Here is a 22,664-nt window from a genome sequence, read left to right on the forward strand (position 1 = left end):
ATACCAAAAAGAGGTATAGTATGCACATAGTCCAGTGAGTCCCCAAAGGTATGGCAGAGGTTAAAGTAGATAGAACCTTACTCTCAATTTAGCGGTAGGTGGGCTGTTCAGTTAGGTTTATCATAGGGTAGTGTGAATGCATTTGGTGTGCATGCTCATACAAGGCAGGAACACACGCTCATTGACTGACTCCAGGCCAATGTTTGTAGAAAAAAATCTTACTATAGTTACTTTTATTCCTAGGAACCAAGTTGAACTCGGTTACAAGCAAGTACTTTTTTGTTATACTTTCAGATTACTGGGAATAGATGTGTACAGCATCAATCAATACTTTGCATGTGCATGAAATGCTTTTCAGTTTAGAAAGGGATACTTTGTATTCAGGATCACACACAGTACAGTACATTGAGAGACCAATGCAATCCTATAGGAAAAAGACGGGTCAGTAGCTTAGAGGTAAGTAAGTGGTTATCGAGTTCAGTCTCTCTGGGTTTGTGTCAACACTTGGCCTGGGTCTGACCAAAGTAGGTACTGTACCACCAGAGGTGCTGGGGCGGCCGATTGCAGAAGTTAATGTTATCCTATGGAGAATGGGGGCACCTCGAAGAGGCACTAGTTACAGGTCAGTACCTGCGGATCAGGCACACAAGCCCTGGGGGTAAAGATCAGCACTGAAGGGGCCACCAAAGAGCACTGAGACTGCACCACCAGCAGCACAGGGACGGCCGGGGGGAGAGTACAAAGGAGATATCAGGAGCTCCGTAGAAATAATGGAGATCCTCTGTCGGGCAAAAGGGCTGCAGGCTTGCTTCCGAAGATTGGCTGAAGGAATCACATGATTGGAAAGGTAAGTTGGATAGTGGGGGGATGCTGGGACACAGTCGGTTGGGCACATCAAGGCCGGGGGGCTGCCGGTGCCAGGTTTTTATCCCCGGATCCAGCCGCAGTCAGGGGGACCCTTCAGGTTGAGTCTGCAGACATCAAGGGGGGGGGGGTCAGCAGAGGTTGTCCAATACTGGATCTCAGGTCAGGATCACCAGGGAGACTTCACCGGGTCAGTTGGCCACCTGGACTTGGGCCGTGGGCATCAGGTGCAGAGTGGTGCACATGTTGAGGATCCGCCAGGATCCTGGAGGCTTGGAGTTGGTTTCTTTGCTGGGTGAATCAGGTGTCCACAAGGGACAAGAGCCTTTGTTGAAGTCAGCACAGATCCTCCGGGGTTCTTGAGGTTGCCAGCTGCATTTTATATTAAGTCCAACATTGGCATAAGTGTGGCTTTTTTTATGCTGAGAAGTTTTCAGCAAAGCCTTCATGGAGCTGTGGAGCTTGTGTTGACCAACTCCTAGCCCATATATTCATAATGACTTCACTGCACTTACAATGTCTACAAATGGCAGAGACACTGTAGGGGCACATTGCTCATGCAGCTATGCCTTCACCTGTTGTTTGGTGCATACTGCCTTAGGGCTGTAAGGCATGCTAGAGGTGTGGCCTACCCATGCCACAGGCAGTGTGGGTAGGAATGGATGTGTGCCATGTCGACTCCTCAGTTTGGTCTACACTAAAACACGGAGCCTACAATGGCAGTGTGTGGGTGTTGAGGTGAGGGGCCTCTGAGGGTGGCATAATATGTGCTGCAGCCCTCAGAGGCCCTCCCAGGTCACAAGGCCCTTGGTACCAGGGGAACCTTTTACAAGGGCCTTACATGTGGCCCAGAGGTGTACCAATTGTGGAAACAAGGGTAGTGTTTGGGGAAAAAACACAGGCCCTGGGAACCTGATTGGCAGGAATTCAGGTCCCCGTCTCACTCGTGCATGATCCGACATCGGTGGGCATTTCTCTTCCATGCCTCCTGGTCACCTCCGAGTGGCACTGACTCTGTCACCTCTGCTTTCAGGTTCTTCACTTCAAGAATCCACCCTTGGATTCCACCAGACTCTTGCACAGTCTTAGCCAGCGTTATCGTTTCTGAATTCCTTCATTGTGGTCTACGGCGGTTTCTGAGATCACTTTGCACCTATGCACCCAGCTTCCCTGGTGTAGTTATCCTGTTTCCTTGGGTATCCACGGGCGGAGTAACTCTGCAACCTTTTGTCTTCCACGGGGTCTCTTATTGGTCCACTGTAAAGGGTACTTCTTCTTCAAAACTGCAACCAAAACTTTCCAGTTGACTTCTAATAAGTACGCGGCTGTGTTTCCACTCTGCACATAGCCTCTGTGGGATGTCTGGTTATTTACCTATGGTGGTTAATTGTGTCCCTTCTGAGTCTCCTAGTCTAAGTCCTGACTTCGGTCGCAGTTCGAATTCAACTTTTTTGGCATATGGTTTGGTCTACCCCTGGAGACTACTATGTATTGTGATTACTTACCTATTTGCAATTGAAGTATTATTGTGTATTTGTGTTTAATCTCTGGGTAGGAGATACACCAATGTATTAGTGAGTTTTCTGTAATAAATATAACTATATTTATGTATACACTGTGTGGTTCTTTTTCGTTTAACCTACACTACATGGTTAGATCCGGTAAAACAAGCTGCTTACCACTCCTTCTGGATAAGCCTAGTCCAGCAGACCACCGTGGCAACCAAAACCACCATGTGGGACAGGATAGTGACCAGAATCAATGCTTCAGGGACCATGCCACACACCAAACACGAGATCCAGAGGCGGTGGCACGACCTCAAGGCAAGGGTGAAAGGCATCAGGGCCAAGAACCACCCGCGGGCACAACACACTGGCGGCGGCACTTCCCTGGAGCCAATACCATATTCAGAATGGGAGGAGAAGGTGCTGGGCATACTGCACCCTGAGAGCCTGGAAGGAATAGAAGAGGGACTAGAGGCTGGTAAGTACAAACCAATGACCACTATCACACTGTCATGGTCTGCCTTGCACAACTGCCAAGACACATCTTACAGGCTCCAATCCATGCATACGGACCACACAGTCACCCAAATGTGAAATCCAGGGCTCAAATGCACCAACCAGGATCAACCACAAATGTTGACTCCTACGTTCCCAGGCTTGCATGTTCACAAGGCAGCTAACACCACAACTCCCAACAGGCTCCCATGTCCACAGGGAGGGTGGGGGTGGCGGGGTGAGAGTCCAGCAGTACAACTCCCAACAGGCCCCCATGTCCACTGGGAGGGTGTGGGTGGGTGGGTGTGTGGGGGGTCCAGCACTACAACTCCCAACAGGCCCCCATGTCCACAGGGAGGGGGGGTGGGGTGGGTGGGAGTCCAGCACTACAACTCCCAACAGGCCCCATGTCCACAGGGAGGGTGGGGGTGGGTGGGTGGGAGTGGGGGTCCAGCACTAGAACTCCCAAAGGCCCCATGTCCACAGGGGGGTGGGGTAGGTGGGTGTGTGGGGGGGTCCAGCACTACAACTCCCAAACAGGCCCCCATGTCCACAGGGAGGGTGAGGGTGGGTGGGTGAGAGTCCAGCACTACAACTCCCAGCAGGCCCCCATGTCCACAGGGAGGGTGGGGGTGGTTGGGAGGGTGTGGGGGTCCAGCACTACAAATCCCAACAGGCCCCATGTCCACAGGGAGGGTGGGGGTGGGTGGGGGTGTGGATGTCCAGCACTACAACTCCCAACAGGCCACCATGTCCCATCACAGAGCAAGATGGAGTCCGCCCACCAATTGCTGACCAGTGCATCTCCCCCGTCAAACTCACAGGTAGTTAGCCATCTTCACAGGGGCACCATCCAATAGCAGGACCGGAGAACACAAAAACAAGTATTGTCTCCCCACCTCCACACCACCATAATGCCCAGTACTGTCTACCACACCAACATAATGACACCAACAACCATGTCCTGATTCCCTAGAAATTTGTAATGTAACAACAACAAACCTGTCATGTCCCCAGCATTGATCATTAAAATGTTGTCCCTCAGGTGATCGCAACTTGACAGGCGAAACCAGCAACCTCCACCACCAGTCGCCCCTCTCACAGCCAGTACTCTCCGGTGAGGATTCCATGGACACCTCGGGTGCAGAGGACGATACTGGCCCAAGCACACTCCCAGGGCCATCATGCTCCTGGGCCATCATGCTCCTAGGACATCCCTGCCTCCACCACCTTGGCCAGTGTCACAACACCAACACCTGCCATTGGGAGCTGTGAAGCTACCACCACCACCACCACCACCACTACTCTTGCCAGTGCCACCCTGCCTGACCCATCGTTCGATGATGGTCCATCAACATCTCAGGCTAGCAGGGAGAGTGGATAGGGGAGGACACAGGTGAGGCCACAGCTCACAAACAGGAGTGCGGGTGCAAGGTGAGGTCGGGAACAACACCCAGCCCATCCTGGGACCGAGACCCTGGATGCCATTGCCAGAGTGGAAGCCTCCTACCAGCGGTCGCAGGCACAGGCGGATCGGGCACACCAAGACTCGCTACAGACCTGCCAGCTGTTGCGGTCCATGGACACCCGAATGGGACAAATTGTTGACCTCATGGGGCAGCAAACAGTTCTCTGGAGGGAGTGGTTATCACGCACCACACCACCTCCCCCTCCCCCAAGTGGCCAGCGGGACAGGGCACCAACACCACCTCCCCCTCCCCCAAGTGGCCAGCAGGACAGGGCACCAACACCACCGCCCCCATCACCTGAGGCCACTGACAGGGAGATGGATCCAGAACAACCTGCCCCCACAGCTGGCTCCGCTCCGGCTCCAAGACGGAGGAGCCGTCCGAGGATGGGTCCAGCACAGAGCAGTGGCAATGCACCATCCACCCGCTCGAAGAGGGGCCGCCACTGACTTCACCCTTCCTTGAGCCTGGCATTCACTCTGCGAACTATCTTGCCCACAATGCCGAGCATTGGCACACGTCTGTTGGACTAGGTGTACATCACATAATGTGGTGTCCCCACAGTGTTGTGATCTGACATGAGCTTCAACTCACACTTCCCCACCCAACACCTATTTGTAAATATGCACTAACAGTAAATCCACACCCTGTAAATAAAATTAACGGAAACACTGAAGGCTGTGTGATCTCCATGTTGAAACACAGGTTTGTCACAGTTGTTGTCATCACCAGGTGCAGGGATTAATGTTGTTTGGATCATGGCTCTGTGTGAGTGACCTATGGACAATCAAGCACATTTCAGGAAACTGAATCACACCCATCACACAACAACGAACTGCAACATCCCACGTCCTCAAAGTAAGTGGATCACGGGACACACATCAGGGAGCATTGCTCGTACACCATGCTCCACACACATGTGCAAACAGAACATAACAGGCAGCATTCACACACCACATCCACCCATCACCAGCAGACATATGTCACGCATTGAACAGCAGCACAAGAGGTAGTTACTCACAGTCAAGGAAAGTAGCGATAAATGAGCTGACGCCTCTGGTCAACACCTTCTTCCTCCTCACTATCCTCATCACTGGACATGGGTGGTATGGGAGGCGGAGCAACCTGTTGGTCTGCAGGGTCCATGATCATTTCAATGTTCTTGCGTAAGGTGAGTATTGTAGGGCCCCTCCGGTTTTATCCAGGCAGCGAAACCTAGACGTCAGCAGTCCAAATGTACGTTCCACCACCCGACGTGTCTTCCCATGTGCCTCCCTGATGGTTATGCCATGGTGAGACAGGATAGAGAAGACCGCAGAGGGGGTGAAATAGGCATTGTCTACAAGAATTCTTTTACCTGTCACATGGAGCCCCTTCTTTCCCCCCAGAAATCCTTTCAGGCCCTTTTCTTTTCTCTTAATACTTCCCCGACAGAAAATTTTGCTGGCATTCTTTTTTTTTTTTTTTTTTGAAAACCTTTATTCATAAAAAGGAGGTACATGCGCAGGCCCACAACCATCATGGCCGTCCGCAAAAATAGTCAATGAAACAGGAGAAATTAGAGCAAATCAGTAAGCAGGATATAACGAAGGATATAAGGAGTGGTCTTGGGACTCGAAAACAGGATATGAGGTTTTCATTTTAAAAGTTTAGAAGAGAAGTAGGGGCTGCAACAACAAGGACATCACACCTCAAAGGATAGAAGCACCAAGGAGACGAAAGGGATTTCTCCCCAAGTAGTATCGGAGACAGGCAATAACAAAAACATCTATGCAATCTGGGCAGCCACGGCGACGTTATTGGACAGTAAACCATAATAGAATATTCCACATTTCTAAGATCACCCCCGAGAGCCTACCCCCCAAGAATAGAAAAACAGAGGCTCATCAAAAAAACGGAAAAAAGAAAGAAAGGTGCGAGACCAAGAGACAGCCAACCCTACTAATGAGGAAAGAACCCTCCTAAAGACAGAAAAGAGCGATAGGGACCATAGAACAAAACAAACTAAAATAACAACCCCCCCCCACACCCGCCACCCTGCACCCCTGTAATGGCTACGGCCAAACCCACTAACAGCGTGCCTGTCACCCCGAAACTGCCCCACAGAAGGGAAAATATAAGAAGAGGTGGAGGAGGAGAGCAAACAAACAAGCCCCCGGACACCTGGTACCCCCCACCAGCGGCAACCCCCCATAACACAATCTTCATCAAGCGATACTAAACAGTCAGCAATATTACGGGGAAGATAGTCACCATGAAAACCCCTTCCCCCCTACCCCGAGCCCGGTGAGTGATTTGGTGCAGTCCCGGCAAAACTAAACGGAGCAACCCCAGGGAAACAGAAGTCAACCCTGCAAGTCAAACAAGGAGATCCATAACCAAAGGCATATCAGTTACAAACAAAGGGAGCGTCTCAGATGGTCCGAAGCAGTGGCAAGGGGCGAATAAACCTCAAAGACAAAGTCAGCCCTGACCAGTGCGAATCCGTCCCGGAGCACATCCCGACCAAGCCACATCCGACCAGAGGCATCCAAAGCGTCCGTGGCAGATCAGGGCGTTGAAGATGAAGCAAAGTCCGGTCACAAAATGGCGGCATCCCCCATGTAGACGGGCCGAGACAAAGGAAAATGGCAAGCCCCGTAGACGGGACCCTGAAACTCGACGAGGAAGTGCAGTACAGCCATCGTCGATATACCATCGGATAGGAGATGTAGAGGGACGACCATGTACTGTAGAGGATGAGGGAAAAGTGAGGTCGACACTCAGAGAAACAAAGTCGGGCTGCCGCACGGGCTCCTCGAGATGGCGGGTCAATTCACTCGACTGGACCGCCGATTTCTGTGCCGGCGATATAGCGTCTGCGGCCGGTCGTGAGCAAAGATCGTCCAGTTTCGCCGCCAGGGAGACACATGTGTCGGTAAATTGCGATCGGAGCTCCCCAATAGCCGCCATTACGGATCTCAGCGAATGTGCGCCATCCACCCCCTCCATCCCGGAGTCCAAGGGACGGAGGGGGGCACAAGCTCCAGCCCACAATGCCGGGCTCCGGGCACACATTTGGCGATAATAACAACACGGGCGCCCCAGACTAGCAAACTCAGCACACACACCAGCCGTGGGTGCAGCCCGTCAGCCCCCGGGGCGGGAAACGAGGGTCAGGTACACAACCCACAGCACGGTGCAGGAGGATAGCAGCACAGCACAGCGTCTCTACTCCGGCATCATCCATCAACGAGGAGAAGGGACTCAAAGGTGGAAAACATTTTCAGGCCTGGAAGACCGGCCACAATCGCGGTCCCATAGCCGATGTTGAACAGGTCCCCCTCGGGTATTGCAAAAATCGAGGTCCCGGCGGCAGCCCGGGAATAGGCCAAAAATGGAACACGACATAACTTCGTCCCTGAAGTGTGCAGAAAATCTGGGAAAGCACCATTGGCATCAGGCAACCTTCATACATCCAAGCCCAGGGCGTGGGTAGAGGATAGACAACAGGATTGACGGGCCGCCGGTGGAGGTCGGCGGAGCCGGGAGCTTATGCGGCCATCTTGGTTCACGGCGTAGCCCCCCCCCCTTTGCTGGCATTCTTATCTACAGACCCCCGGGCTCTAGGTCTCCATTTGTCGCCGACTTACTTGAAGCAATTGAACCATTCATTAACGACTTTGACTATCCTTAGAGATTTTAATTTCCATTTAGAAAATCTCAACTCTGCTGACACTATGTCACTCTTGGACGCGCTTGCCTCTCTTGACCTTTCCCAAAAAGTGCTATCCCCTACCCATTCTGCTGGCCATATCTTAGATGGGGTTTTTACTAATGACCCCAGACTTGAGATTGGCTCCCCCCTGCCCCTCTCCTGGTCGGATCACACAGCAGTCCCACTGGAATTTCTCCCAGGTTCCCTCTCTGCCCCCCACACGGACAGGAATTGTTGGGTTCTAAAGAGGAACTTTAGGGGCCTGTCTAATGAATCACTTGGCCCTTTTATTGCCAGCTTCAACCCCCCTCCCTCCCAGGATATCGACACCACTGCCCGTGAGCTTGCAAGTACCATTTCTCGGGCTATTGACACCTTAGCCCCTCTTAAATCTCACTACTGTGCCAGGAAAAGCCCTCAGCACCTTGGTACTCAGAAGCTCTTCGACTCCAGAGACAGGAGTGTAGGAGGTACGAAAGGCTGTGGAGAGCTCAGCTTGATGCCGATCTTCGGATCAAGCATAAAAATCTCCTTAAGAGCTATAAAGCAGCGGTGTTAGCCAAAAAACAAACTTACTTTTCTAAGCTACCCTCATCTCTCTCCTGCCCCGGTGATTTCTTTAAGGTGGTAGAAACCTTATCTCTTGTCCAACATCCCGACCCCATAATACCTTCTCAAGAACTCTGATCAGATCGCCACTTTTTTCCACACTAAAATCTCGATTATTTACACAGCTCTCCAGAGTCATAACCTTACTCACGTTCTCTCTCCCTGCTTAGATCATCCCCCAGCTTCCAAATAAGACACTGGACAAATTACTAGATTCAACCAAGTCAGGCTCCCCTCTTGATCCCTGTCCCCTTAAAATCTTAAAAAACTGCAGGGACACTTTACTTCCCCCTTTGCTGGAAGTTATGAATAGAGCCATCTCCAGTGGTGAGTTTCCAGCTCCTTGGAAGACTGCCATTGTTAAGCCTCTTAAGGCCTCCTTGGATCCTGGGATTCTGAAGAACATTCGCCCCATTTCCCTTCTTCCCGCTCCAGCTAAGATGTTGGAGGCTCATTTGAACTTCCATCTTAGCGCTTTTTTAGATAAGACCTGCCTGCTTGATCCATCACAGCATGGCTTCCGAAAGGCGCATAGTACTGAGTCAGCCCTTACAGTGGTGGTCAATAATATCCGCGCCAAGGTCGATAGTGGTCAGACTACTCTTCTGATCCTACTCGACCTTACGGCAGCATTTGACACCCTGTCCCCTACCATTCTGGCCTCCCGCCTCAGTGAGACGGGGGTGAAGGGTCGGGCTCTCAGCCTCCTCACTTCTTTCCTCAACCATCGGGAGCAAAGGGTCAAACTGGGTGACTTCCTTTCCAATGCCATGCCTTTGCAATGTGGGGTATCGCAGGGCTCCGCTTTGAGCCCCACATTGTTCAACATCTATGTGGCCCCACTTGCTAGGCTTGTTAGAACTTTTGGACTGGAAGTGCTCTCGTACGCCGATGACACCCAGATTATGGTCTCCCTGTCCCATTCTGTCGAGACCACGGCCCTAAACTTCCGAAATTGCATGGAAGCTGTGGCAGGTTGGATGGCCTCGAACTTCCTTAAGTTGAATGGGGAGAAAGCGGAGATCTTGGTCTTCGGGGGCAATAAGGAGATCTGGTCAGATGATTGGTGGCCCCAGACACTTGGATCTTGTCCCCAGCCCTCCCTTTCTGCCCGTAATCTGGGAGTCATATTTGACACCTCACTTGCTTTTGATAAGCAAGTAAGTAGAACAGTCTCAACCTGCTGCGGGGTCTTAAGGATACTAAGAAAACTTACCCTTTACCTTTCCCCTGATGCCCGGAAACAGGTTGCGGTTGCCCTTCTATCCTCGCGACTGGACTACTGCAATGCTCCTTACCTTGGCATGAGCACTAAATTACTCCATCGCCTGCAGGTCGTCCAGAACGCGGTAGCAAGATTCGTTGTCAATGCCTCCAGACGCTCCTCAGGGACCAGGATCAGGAGAAACCTTCACTGGCTCCCGGTGCATGCCAGAATAAAATGTAAAATTCTGACCATCACCCACAAGGCTCTTCACGGTGCTGGCGCTGAGGGCATTAGGACCTTAGTGTCGACCTATATCCCAGGCAGAGCACTACGCTCCTCCGGTCAGTATCTGTTGTCTATTCCCCGAGTCGCCAAAGTGAGATGGGGTGGTAAGACCTTCTCGTCACTAGCCCCCAGACTTTGGAATGAGCTCCCTTTGGAACTCAGGGGCCAGTATTCCCTGCTGCTCTTCAGAAAGGGCCTTAAAACCCTGCTCTTTACTGAAGCCTACTCTTAGGTCTCCTCTCCCTTTTACTTCATATCAGTACCTGGCTTTTATTCCATCTTTTGCGCCTTGACGCCTTTGGGCAAAGTAGCGCTTACACAAATCGCCCTAAAAAAAATAAAAAAAAATAAAAAAATAAAAATTTGCCTCATTATAGCGCATTTCACCTAGGGTAGTTGGATTCCGTAGGGGGCTTAGCAGTTTGGGTACGCAGAGTCGCCTAGGTGGGGGGATGACAGACACATACATCATTGCCAGGATTGGTGTGAACAGCATGGCACACATACAACACAGTAGTCGTCACAGCACACTCACCTACAAGCCACGCACATTCTTGACACAGATTAGCCATCAGTTGGGGGACAATACTGCTCCGCAGGATGTGGGAGTCATGTGCGGACCCGGGAAATCTGGCACACACATGGGAGATGATGTGGTCAGCCAGGCACACCACTTGCACATTGATAGAATGGTAGTGCTTCTGATTGCGATAGACGGGTTCACGTGCCTGGGGTGGAACCAGACCAATATGTGTGCCATCAATGGAACCCACTACGTGTGGAATCTGGCCCAGGGTATAGAAGTCACCTTTCACTGCAGCCAGCTCGCCGGACGTTAGAAATGGATGTAATCATCCTTGTAATGCATCATGGCTTGCAGCACATCCTGCAGTACCATGCTGAACATGGATTGTGACATCCCCCCAGCATGACCAACTGTGTACTGGAAAGTGCCAGTCGCAAAGAAGTGAAGTGCCGCCATCACCTTTGCTGTGGGTTTTATTGCTCCTGAATGTGGGCTGCGTGGCTGCAGATGAGGTGACAATTGGGCTACAAGGTCCTTCAATGTCGTTCGGTCAAGCCGGAATTTGCGGATGACCTCCTCTTCAACCATGTCCTCCAGCACAGTGTATGGTCGGTGCACATTTGGAGCCTTCCTGTGTGGGAGTAGATGGGAGCAGATGTCCATACACCAACACCGCACAGCTGTGACACACTATCACATCTTGACCAACACCATACAAATAATACATGTTGCAGACACTGATTGTATGTGTGACGTGACAGAAATATAAGGCACTACAGCTAACTACACACACAATGTTCACCCACAAACAAAATCCTGTGTGCAAACATGTCCAATAGTACGTGCACACATGTTGAAAGAACAGCCAACATCACATGACTGAGGGACCATGTGTGGACAAGCATCCCCACAGACACACATGGGCGTGCACACACAACACGAACATGGAACACACCCTCCTTGTCTTCATGCACCCATGACCCCACCTACAATGCTGTGCATCCTCGCATGACAGACATGGACATACAACAGGCGACACACAGACGCATACACAGAATGCATGTATACCCCCATCATTGCTACTTGCACACACAAACCACACACTCACGACTGCTTCAAAATGTGGGTACACAGCCTTAATGGACTGTGTAGATGTGTACAATTAGAAACGTGTGACCTCAAAACCAAGACGTCACCACATAGCCATGCACATATAACGCAACTTGGGCTCACATCAGTAGCCTTGGTTAACCACTGGCAAGGTCAATAGTATGACCACACATGCAACTAATGTTCATCAATGAGACACGTGGAAATGGGCCATTGCCATGACATAATGATTCTTAACACATTCCGGACATGGCCTGACACAAATGTACACCTATAAACATTACATGTGTGTGCGGACACATGCAGTGTGTGTACACACGGCATCCGGGTATCTCCTTCCGCCAACACAGAAGATGTTCCTTGATACTGCAATTGTGCGTAACAATTGCTGCATGGTCAAGGACCTTCACGGTCACACCCCGCCAACCGCATGTGTGCGCTACCGCAGTGGTGCATCTTTTGAAAATCGTCACTCACTGGCATTGCAATGGCGGAGCATGCATTCCGCAGGGGCGGGGCAGGCTAACACATACACTTGAATGTGCAAGTGGAAATGGCATTTGGTATCCCCCCTTTCAGTCACATAGCAGCACCCACCGCAGACCGCCGGGTGTGGGCGGTGGGTGACTGCCCAGTGTATTGATGTCACCCTGGCATGGATGGCCGCAGCCGGTCGCCCACCGCCGGGTGCAGGCTTTTTACTCATGTGCTGCCTCAGATGTACCTGTTCTTTGCCATGGACTGTTGATGCTCTGTGCCCCTCTCATGTGCTGCATCAGATGGACCTGTTTTTTGCCATGGACTGTTAATGCTCTGTGCCCCTCTCATGTGCTGCATCAGATGTACCTGCTCTGTTCTGTACCATGGCCTGTTGATGCGCTGTGTCCCTTCCATGTGCTGCCTCAGATGTACCTGTTCTTTGCCATGGCCTGTTGATTCACTGTGCCCCTCTCATGTGCTGCCTCAGAAGTACCTGTTCTTTGCCATGGACTGTTGATGCTCTGTGCCCCTCTCAAGTGCTGCATCAGATGGACCTGTTCTTTGCCATGGACTATTGATGCACTTAACTCCTCTCATGTGCTGCCTCAGACGTAACTGTTCTTTGCCATGGACTGTTGATGCACTTATCCCCTCTCATGTGCTGCATCAGATGGACCTGTTCTTTGCCATGGCCTGTTTATGCTCTGTGCCCCTCTCATGTGCTGCCTCAGATGTACCTGTTCTTTGCCATGGACTGTTGATGCACTTATCCCCTCTCATGTGCTGCTTTAGATGTACCTGTTCTGTTCTATCCAGTGTCCATGCTCCTGGCTACTCTGGGAGTGAACCCCTATTATGTGCAATAAAGCTAGTTATTCCTGTGTACTGGTTTCGCTGTGTCATTCCTGGTTGTCTCCTTGCATTGTTGATATATTGGTGCTATCGTAAATGCTGTGTCCCCAACATGCCCCTTCTGACAGCGATTGGTGTGTTTGCGTACCTGCATCGGCGGCGGCGGTGGCGGTCCATGACTTGCTGGTGGTAGAGCACGAAGAGGAGCGGAAATGCGTGCAGAGCTGGGTCCATGACGGCGATCTGCCTTTGATGGGTATCTCTCTGCAATGTTTTGCCTCTCCGCTGTGGTGAATCCGTTGTGTTCAGGCTGGAGGTTTTTCCGCTGCGATTTGCTGTGTCTTTTACGCCATCGTGATTACGTGGACGTTCGGAGACGTCATTCCGTACGGCGGTGTCTCTGGATTGGTTACGTCCGCCGCGGGGTCGGGTGTATTAACGCGGCGGTGCTTGTTTTTCCACGGCGTACGGACATTTGCAAGTGCTTCCCATCCTAATATGGCGGACGGACTGGCCGCGGCTTGCGGACAGAAAAAAGGCATTTTCCGCCTACTCCAGGCCGGCGGTCATCCTTCCATCCGCCATCCTAATCGACCCCTAAGTCTGACAAAAAACACAAATTCTTTCAAGATTGTCCCTGGGTAAACAGAAGTATGTTACTACATTCATAAAGTTGTGCTGGGTAATATGTTCATTAATTCAGTTTAATATATCTATATATATAAAAACGAAAGTATGTCTGTTTGTCCTTTATGCATTACTACACCATTCATCCGATCGCCATGAAACTTTGGGAAGTTTTTGAGTACACTCGCGCAAAGGTTTCTGGCAAAAAAAAACAAAAAGAAATGTTAAAAGTTGTTGGTAACACTCCCGCGAAGGTTTCTGGCAAAAAAAAAAAGAAAAATGCGTTAAATATCAGACCCCAGGGCCCTCATAATCTTTCCAAAAACGTTTACAGTTTACGGTGCGACTCGCTTTTGCAGTGACCATCAACAAAGCACAAGGACAATCGCTGCAAGTGTGTGGACTACATTTGGAGAGTCCGTGCTTCTCACATGGACAACTTTATGCGGCAGCTTATGCGTCGGAAAACATTCTGATTTATTTGTGTACGCACCAGACAAAAAAAATAAATATTGTGTATCCACAAGCACTCCAATAAATAAACAGAATAAAAACAACACTTTAAAATGTTTTCCATATTAAAATGAATAAGTTTCAATAAAAATGACACAATGTAAATTGAATGTTATCATAACAAGTTTTCTTACATTTCCTTTCTTCTGAGATCGCAGCAACGCGCGACGGGTAAGCTAGTTATATATAAGGTGCTTCATTCAATTTTCTCTCTGTGACTTCAACTTTAGACAGTATTTTAAAATTTTTGAGCACCGTCTCCCCAATTTTCGGGGTAAAAGCCCTAAAACTACAATCCAAATGATATCTGTTGTATAGTATATTAGCCAGGGCTAGAGACTTGGTAATACCAAGTAGTAGGTTTTTATTGTCTTTAAAAAAACAGTTTCAGATCATTCTAGCAGTAGAGAATGATTTTGAAAGTGGTGTCTGTTGATTAAAAGTTAACATCAGTGTTTTAATAACTTCTCCAAATTCCGGTCAAGAGAAAATACCTTCATGCTGTTAGTTATTTTTCATGCTACCTTCCTCTCACAGAGAAAATTTTGCTGCACATTCATCCTAGCAAATTTCTGGTGCTTTTTGTTTACTAGAAAAGATCCTGATTGAACAGGAATATCTGGTAAGGCACAGTGGTTATTCTACAGAATCTATGTGTTACAGAAACTGTCAATCAAGGCATACTTTTGCACAATTCTGAAGCTCATAGCAGGATTTGAAAATTATTTCATATAGCATAGCAGAAATTATCACATTATGGCACCGTATTTTCCAGAATTAAATAATAATAAATGGGACAAAATTGACAGATTGCAATGAAGTAGACACTCCTCATGGAAAAACATAAAATTATGTGCGCCAAATTGTTTTTCATGTAAGTAAATATGACAAAATGAAGTATGTTATTAATTCTAAGAATTTCCAAGACAAGAGGATGTGATCTTTCAAGAAAATAAACCATTTAAAAGAGCTACTTCCAGTTGTAAGTTATTTTCGGCTCTGTTTCTGAGCCCATATTCAAAACGTTATACTATGACAAGAACAGAGGATTCGGAAAATATGGAATGTGAAGCAAGTATTCCGACATGCTTATCATTTTTACTACTTATCAAAAGATTTGATGTAACAGAAATTATTTATATTGTAATGTCTGAAAACAACATTAGAGCTACTAGTGGTTAATACATATGGTATTTATTCTGCATTGCTTTTTCATTGGTTCAGACAGCCAGTGCCAGGCATACCGCCTCCTTGAAGCAGCTGCAACTCCTGTAATGAACAAGCTATTGTCTTTGGGCATAAGCTTACTAGCGGACTGGAAGTTTGCCCACATTCATTTTGACCGCACTAGGTTTTTCTTGAAGCAGCAAGAGAAAGCAGTCAACAATAGCTGCAAGCAAGGTGAGTCTGTTCTAGCTCAATCATTTCAAAGCACAAAAGTATTGCATAAGGCCGATTCAGAAATAGCTAGATTTTGGTATTCATATTTGCTGCAGTCTTGTATCCATGTTTTAAAACACATTATTATTAGTGTTAACTTCCCTCTGATCTGGTTCCTCTCATCCAGTCCCGGGTTATATTTCTAAGATCCTCTTTACCTATCTCTTCTTCGTTCCCTTTCACTTTCCATCATATTAGGAGTACCCTGCGAGCCCTGTGCAGCTCTCCTACTACAACCAGGCACTGGCTCTGTTGTCCCTGTCTTCAAACTCCTATGCATCTCGGTTCTTGAGACTGCTGTAGTTCCAGTCAGTCAAAAACATGCTGTAGTTCCCCCAGTCATTAAAAAGTCAGTTACAGACCCTGCTGTCCCCTCCAATTACTGGCCTATTAAGTTCTTGAAAAAACATGTTACCAACATTCTGACACCCTGCCTCTCAGCCCACTCTGTGGTGGACGCATTTCAATTGGGTTTCGGGACTTTACACATCACTGAGTCAACACTTTTGTGGCTGTGGACGAACTTCGGGGCATATTATCAAGGGGGTTTATCTCTGCTTTTTGGGCTTTCAAAGCCAAGGAAGCGGAGACAAAATTATCTCCCTATTACCTAGCTGTCGCTAACACCAGTTAGCGACAGCTAGTAGGAGATAGCGACCATCTTGGGCCCCGCTTTGCATGTCAGAGATATTTATCGCTAATGACATGCAAAGTGGGCGTGCCAAGATGTTAGCAACTGGAAACAGTCGCTAACATCGCTATCTCCTATTACCAACTTTTGGAGATATTCGCGCTAAGCGTGAATATCTCCAAAAGCTAACACCTGCCCCGGAGCAGTTCTTAGCCATGTTATCCAATGGGAGGTGGATTACGTTGCTAAGAGCATTAGCTCAGTAATGCATGAATATCGCTGACTTTTAAGCGATATTCATGTATTTCGGCCGATTTTTATCGCTTAGGAGATAAACCTTGATAATAGCAAGGTTCCTAAGCGATAAAAATCGCCGCAGCTCGGCGATAAAAATATCGCCGCTAAACCAACATAGCGATAATTATCTCTAGTTGTTGGTAATATGCCCCATCATTAGGTGCTTGAGTAAGGCAATATTACAGGGCTGATTCTCTTTGATCTGTCCACAACCTTCAGTACCATTTCCCATAAGATCCTTTTCAACCAGATCCTTGAGATAGGGATCAGTGGAGAAGCATGACACTAGCATACTTACCTCTGGCATTGTCAGGTGGTCGAGATTCAAACATCCACGTTTAAGATATACCCAGTTTCCTACAGGATGCTTCTGGACTCTTCATTGAGTCCCGCTCGTTTTAACGTCTATGTGACCCCCGTTAAGACTGCTATTTTGGCCATTTTATTATGATTAAAGCATATGACACCCAGGTGGTTATCCACCTTGAGAAGTGTAGAGTTAAGAACAGTTCTTCCTTATTTGGATACATTTCAGGAGTGCCCAAATGGATGGATAGCAATGATCTTAAAATGCCCACTGTCAAGACTGAGATTCTTGTCCTAGGCAGTGGTTAATTTGTACAAGATTAATTGCCAAGGTCCAAAGTTTTGCTCAAAAGCCCAAAGCTAGTTCTATGGGATTTTGGGGAAGCTGAATACAAAGAGTGCCGAGGAATAATAATTTCACTTCATGACTCTGTCATCCACCACCATATTTTCACTGCCTTTTTTTCTCACTCTTCCAGGGTTCTTTTCCATCCCCTCTTTCTACCTTTTTCACTATTTTAACATCTTTCTCTTTCTACCTCTTTCCCTGTTTTGTGTTTTTCCCCGTACGTCGGTTGAGGAAAAATATGTGCTGGTCACAAAAAATAAGTGCTGATGGACCCCATTTTTGCTGAAAAGCTCAAATTAAGCACTGGTAAAGCCCATCTCCACAACCACCAATAGTTTGCTTGTCGCCTTCAAATCTAGGTCTTGCTCCTGCCCCGTAAGAAAACCTTGTCTTTCATCTAGATGATAAGGTATCCTTTTTACCAAAGTCAATAAGACTATTTCTCCTTGTTTTTGTCTAGTTTAAAACCCTAAAACAAATCTTTCCTTACTTGCCTACTGACTGCAGCACGTTGATGATCCAAGCTCTTATTCTTCCAAGGCTTGACTATTTGATCGTCTTTTTTGGGGGACTCTTAAGAAGGTGGTTAATAAGGTTACAATCACTTCAGAATTTGGCCTTACATCTTATCCATAGATTTGGAAGAGGGCTCAAATTACCCCTTACATTCAGGCACTCCATGTACTTCCAGTTGCAAGCAATCCCACTTTAAGTCATTTTGTTCAGTTCATCGAGCCATAAACAAATTCTACCCATGGTAGTTACAGGACTAATTCAATATGTACGCTCCTTTTAGTGTCATCCACTCATTAGCAGACCAATCTAATATTGTTTTTGTCAAGAAAACACATTATGTTGGCCGAACTTTCAGCCGGCTCACTTTTAAAATATGGAACCACTCTTAAACACGTAGAACAGCAACTTCTCTTCAGAAAACAACTGAACACTTTCCTCTTCTAGTAAGCAGCACTCTCATTTATGTCCTCCCCCTGAAGTGGCTTTGGCTACCATCACCAAAATGCTTTTGATAACAGTCACTTCTTTACAAATAAACAAACATAAAACGTAACATTTAATTTTTCTTTAATACTGTTATCATCTATTGCCGTATACAAGTGTGTAGTTCGTAAATATATATTTTATGAATGTATCTATCTATTTAGTTATTTGTTTATCTTGCATAACTGCTGTTTATTATTATTGTCTAATTAACATTATTATTCTGCAATATAATATAGTTTGGTTAACCTAGATATATTTCTAGGTCACATTGTATAGAGCCTACCACTCTACTCCAGCGCATTCTGTTCTTATTTGCTACAAATCAATCAATCAAAAGAGCCAGGTCTTGAGGTGTTTCCTGAAGGTGAGATGGTCCTGGGTCGTTCGTAGGTGTGAGGGGAGGGAGTTCCATGTTTTGGCTGCTAGGTAGGAGAATGATCTTCCTCCGGTGGTGGTTCTACGAATCCGTGGGATGGTGGCGAGGGCGAGGCTGGCGGGCAAATCCCTCATGGCATGCTGACATATTGACTTCGTAGAAGGCGAAACAAGGACCAACAACCAGAAATGATTTGTGTGCAATATCAGTTCAACTATTCTTATCATTGCATCCTATCGATTAATTGTCAGTTGAGTCATACACATCTATGACTAATATAATTTCTCCAGCAGTGGATTTATCATAGATTTCCATGGCAGACTCTACTCATGGTTAAAGTGGGAGCTTCTAGTTCAATATTAAAGCAGTACAGAAATTAGTTTTCCATAGAAACGGGATGAAACATTTCCTGTTTGTTTAGAACCCCTTTCAACCTATTTGGAATGGCCAAATCCAAGTCAATGAAATGGAAGAGTGTTGAACTCAAGTCCCCCTGGAAGCCACCATACCTCACATTTTCACCACACATTGTGATTAAAGGGAGTCTCCTCTGAGCTTGGCTCGGTTTTCTTCAGAACATAAAATTTGAAATTCTCTTGTTGGAATCATCCAAACTCTTGGCAGGTTTTCTCACTGTATCTCTGCCTTTGTGAGATTTGGACCAAGATCTGTGTCTTTTTGTTTTTCTCGTAATACCAAAGAAGGCCTTCATCAGCTACTATGAGGAAAGAAGCCTATCCACAAAGTACATGCACAGCAGGTGCATTTACTGCCTGTCCCCTGAGCACTCCCTCACAGAGTGTGAGATCTTAAGAAATGTTTCCTGAAAGACCCTTCAGAAGCAAGAGAGCTGGGTCCTGCACCGTTTTAAGAGGGTAAAATCTACCATCTCTAGGAATGGATTCACCTGGAGTGCTGATGTAGCCTCCCCTCAAAGAAGACCCACAAAAGAGACAAGGACAAAAGCAGGCTAGGACATCTTCAGCAGATGATCTGTAATCAATAAACGTTCCTTCAAGAGCTCCCAAACTGGCAGACAAGCAGGCTTCCAAGCAGGAAAAGGATACTTGACCTAGTTTCTAGTTTGAACCATTACCAACAAAGACCTCATCTGCAACTGCACTGTAAATGACCTCTTCACAATCATCATCAATATCCTCATTGAACATATCATCTTTGTTGCGTAAGTCCCCCATGATGCCCATCTATTTGCAGGCAAGCGTGGCCCGTCACCAAACACCACATAGAAAAAAAGCAAAATCATCACCAAAACTCTACTGCCAAAAGCTCCACTGTTGCTGCCTCCCTTGTAAACAACTTCAGTGCCAAAAGCACCTCCATTGACAGTAGGCAAGGCAACGACTGATGCATTTCTGCCAACTGTACCTATGGCAATACTTGTCACTTTCCCTCAGGACCCCTCAGTACTGCAGCCACTTCTCCTAGTAGAGTGTCTATGACCCCTTGCCAAGCTATTCAGTTTCAAGCCAGAAGGAGAGTACGAAGATATGAAAAGAAAATAAGGTGAATACAAGTTGCAATTTTTATATATATAAATAAATATATATATATATATATATATATATATATATATATATATATATATATATATATATATATATATATATATATATATATATATATATATATATATATATATATATATATATATATATATATATATCCAACCATACACTTTCCTCGGTTCAAGAAAAGATTGTCCGGGCCACTTCCAAGTTACATAAGCGTGTTTACTTCAAAAAAGGCTTTTCTCAACGCGTTTCACAGGTAAACCTGCTTTCTCAACTATAAAGTTGAATCAGGGGCACATTCACTTTGTAAAAACTGCCCTCACCCACAACAAGTTGTGGCATGCTTCATCATAAGTCTGCTGCAAAACGCCTCAGTGCAGACCAACGGTAGAGGCGGAGCAATAGGGAGGGGTAGACAATACAAGCAAATAAAGAAGGAAAAGTAAATAGGTGCAGACAGTGAATGGTAAAACTAACAAAGGGATATCGTCATAAAATTTTTATTCCTGAATTATCTTGTCAGGATTAAAAAAGGGTAGAAAATACCACCGGATAGTAGTGGCGTGAGTGAGTTAAGCTCTCTCCACCCCACAGCTCTGCATAGACCTCTATTTTCTACCCTTGCGACTTGTATTCACCTTACTTTCTTTTGTTTGTATATATTGACTTGGAGGAGGGCAAAGTAAGGTGTATTCCTTCTCCCCCTTATCTCGTGTACAGTGGAGAGTACAAAGAGTCAGATGATGACTATTTGTTTAGTCCAGTATACAATCCAGAACACTGAAAGGTCAAATGTCGAGAGAATGATGATCATTAGCAGGGTGCATTCTGCTCAGGGGTCACCACTCCACTTTCCTTGAATCGTCAGAAGGAAGAAAAAGGCTGGTGCTTCCGCCACCCTCATTATACCCAGCCCTACTATGAAGATCCAAACTACAAGCACTGTTATTGTGAGCTATCAATGATGCAAGTACTGATTGACCTCGTCAAGAATCGGAAAGCCATAATGGCTTACAATTGCACTTTGCTACTAGCTGCAAAATCTCCACCTGCTCTACCAATACCTTCTGTACCCCCATAACACCCCACTAAAACAATCACAACCGCAACTCCCACCTCTGCCACTGTTCGCACCGTCATGCATGGCGGAAGCAAATATAACTGAAGAAGACAACTGAAATAGAGAAGGAGGAAGGAGAGGTGCTTAAAGATATTAGACAGGTGATTATGTGTCAAATCTGCCAGTGAAAGTTGAGTCTACACCAGTGCACCTAAGTTCCATTCTCTCATTAAAACTTCTTTGACAAGGTTTTATTGTGTTGACTCTTCAAATCCTGCAAACATGCTGATTTCTCTATGATTTCAGCGACCCTCACCTATCTGCTTGATTGCTCACTCAAAGGTATACTCAGCAGCCTTCAAAGCAACCCAGTGTCGCTTACGTACCCCCTCTTCTCCACCCACCACTTTTCTGGAGAGTACGGGAAAACCTTTTAGATTCCTTTGGAAAGTGTGTCGCCTCCATTAGAGGTTACTTGCAGATTCACCAGCGATTGTCAGGAGCTGTTTCATCAGATATGGAACGACATCAGCCCCTACCAAGACTTAATTCAAAGGAAAAAATAGAAACAAAGCCATGTCCATTCTGTAGGAAGGAGAATGCATACATAGACATATCTAATATGAATTACGCCAGCTGGCAGGAGTCGCAGTTCAGAGCAAAGGTACAAACTGCATACTGGACCTACCATTTGACTTAGAATTGCTGCTTGCCTACCATGTGGAAGTCACCCTACAACACCTCAAAGCAGAAACCAAAGCAGCCAGCGTATTTATTTTACTTATAACGTTTTATATAGCGCAAACAAGATCCCGAGGGATATCAGAGTGCTTTACAAGAGAGGACATGAGTGTATTAACAGCAACAATTGGGAAAAATAAGACCATACAATAAGCAGAAGTAAGCGGGTAAAGAAGGGGGCATTAATATGCATAATAGAAGAACTGTATCAAATGGAGGTACCATGATAATACAAACAATGTCATCTGATCCAGTGAGCCTAGCCCGCTTAGGGTAAGAATTTGCTTATTAGGAATCTTTTGGTTTCCAATTTGAACGCCGTTGTTGAGTTGAGACTATGTACTTCCGGTGAAAAGAGAGTTCCAAATCTTTGCGGCTGCCCCTGAGAAGGCTCGGAGACAAGTTCTCTTTTTCCTAAAGGTGCAAGGTTTCAAGAGGAAAGTATAGGAGCTTCTGGATGCTCTCTCCCCACAGGATAGTTCAAGTTTTTGCGCCAGGTACCTGGTAGTATTGAAGTGAAGGGCTTTGTGCGCCAGTACTGCAATCTTTAGCTGAATTTGTGCTTCAAAGGGTAGCCAGTTGAGAGATTTAAGGACTGGGGAACTGTGCTTGTTTCGTTTGGCACCAGTAACCAGTCTAGCTGCGGTATTTAGTGAGCCCCTTAATGGAGTCAAGGCATATTTGGGAAGGC

The 22,664-nt window shown here is 46.9% G+C and overlaps 1 protein-coding gene across 1 annotated transcript in view; it reads left to right on the forward strand.

Annotated features, from left to right (window-relative positions):
* The window catches only part of SHOC1 (shortage in chiasmata 1), a 1,715,507-nt gene that overhangs the window by 691,283 nt on the left and 1,001,560 nt on the right, over positions 1-22,664 (forward strand). The window contains exon 14 of the mRNA XM_086963751.1: positions 15,464-15,640. Within this exon, the coding sequence (XP_086819877.1) occupies positions 15,464-15,640 (177 nt within the window). The remainder of the gene's footprint in view (positions 1-15,463; positions 15,641-22,664) is intronic.

The sequence above is a fragment of the Lissotriton vulgaris genome, chromosome 3_1 (assembly GCF_964263255.1).
Source record: "Lissotriton vulgaris chromosome 3_1, aLisVul1.2, whole genome shotgun sequence".
NCBI classification, from domain to species: Eukaryota; Metazoa; Chordata; class Amphibia; order Caudata; family Salamandridae; genus Lissotriton; species Lissotriton vulgaris.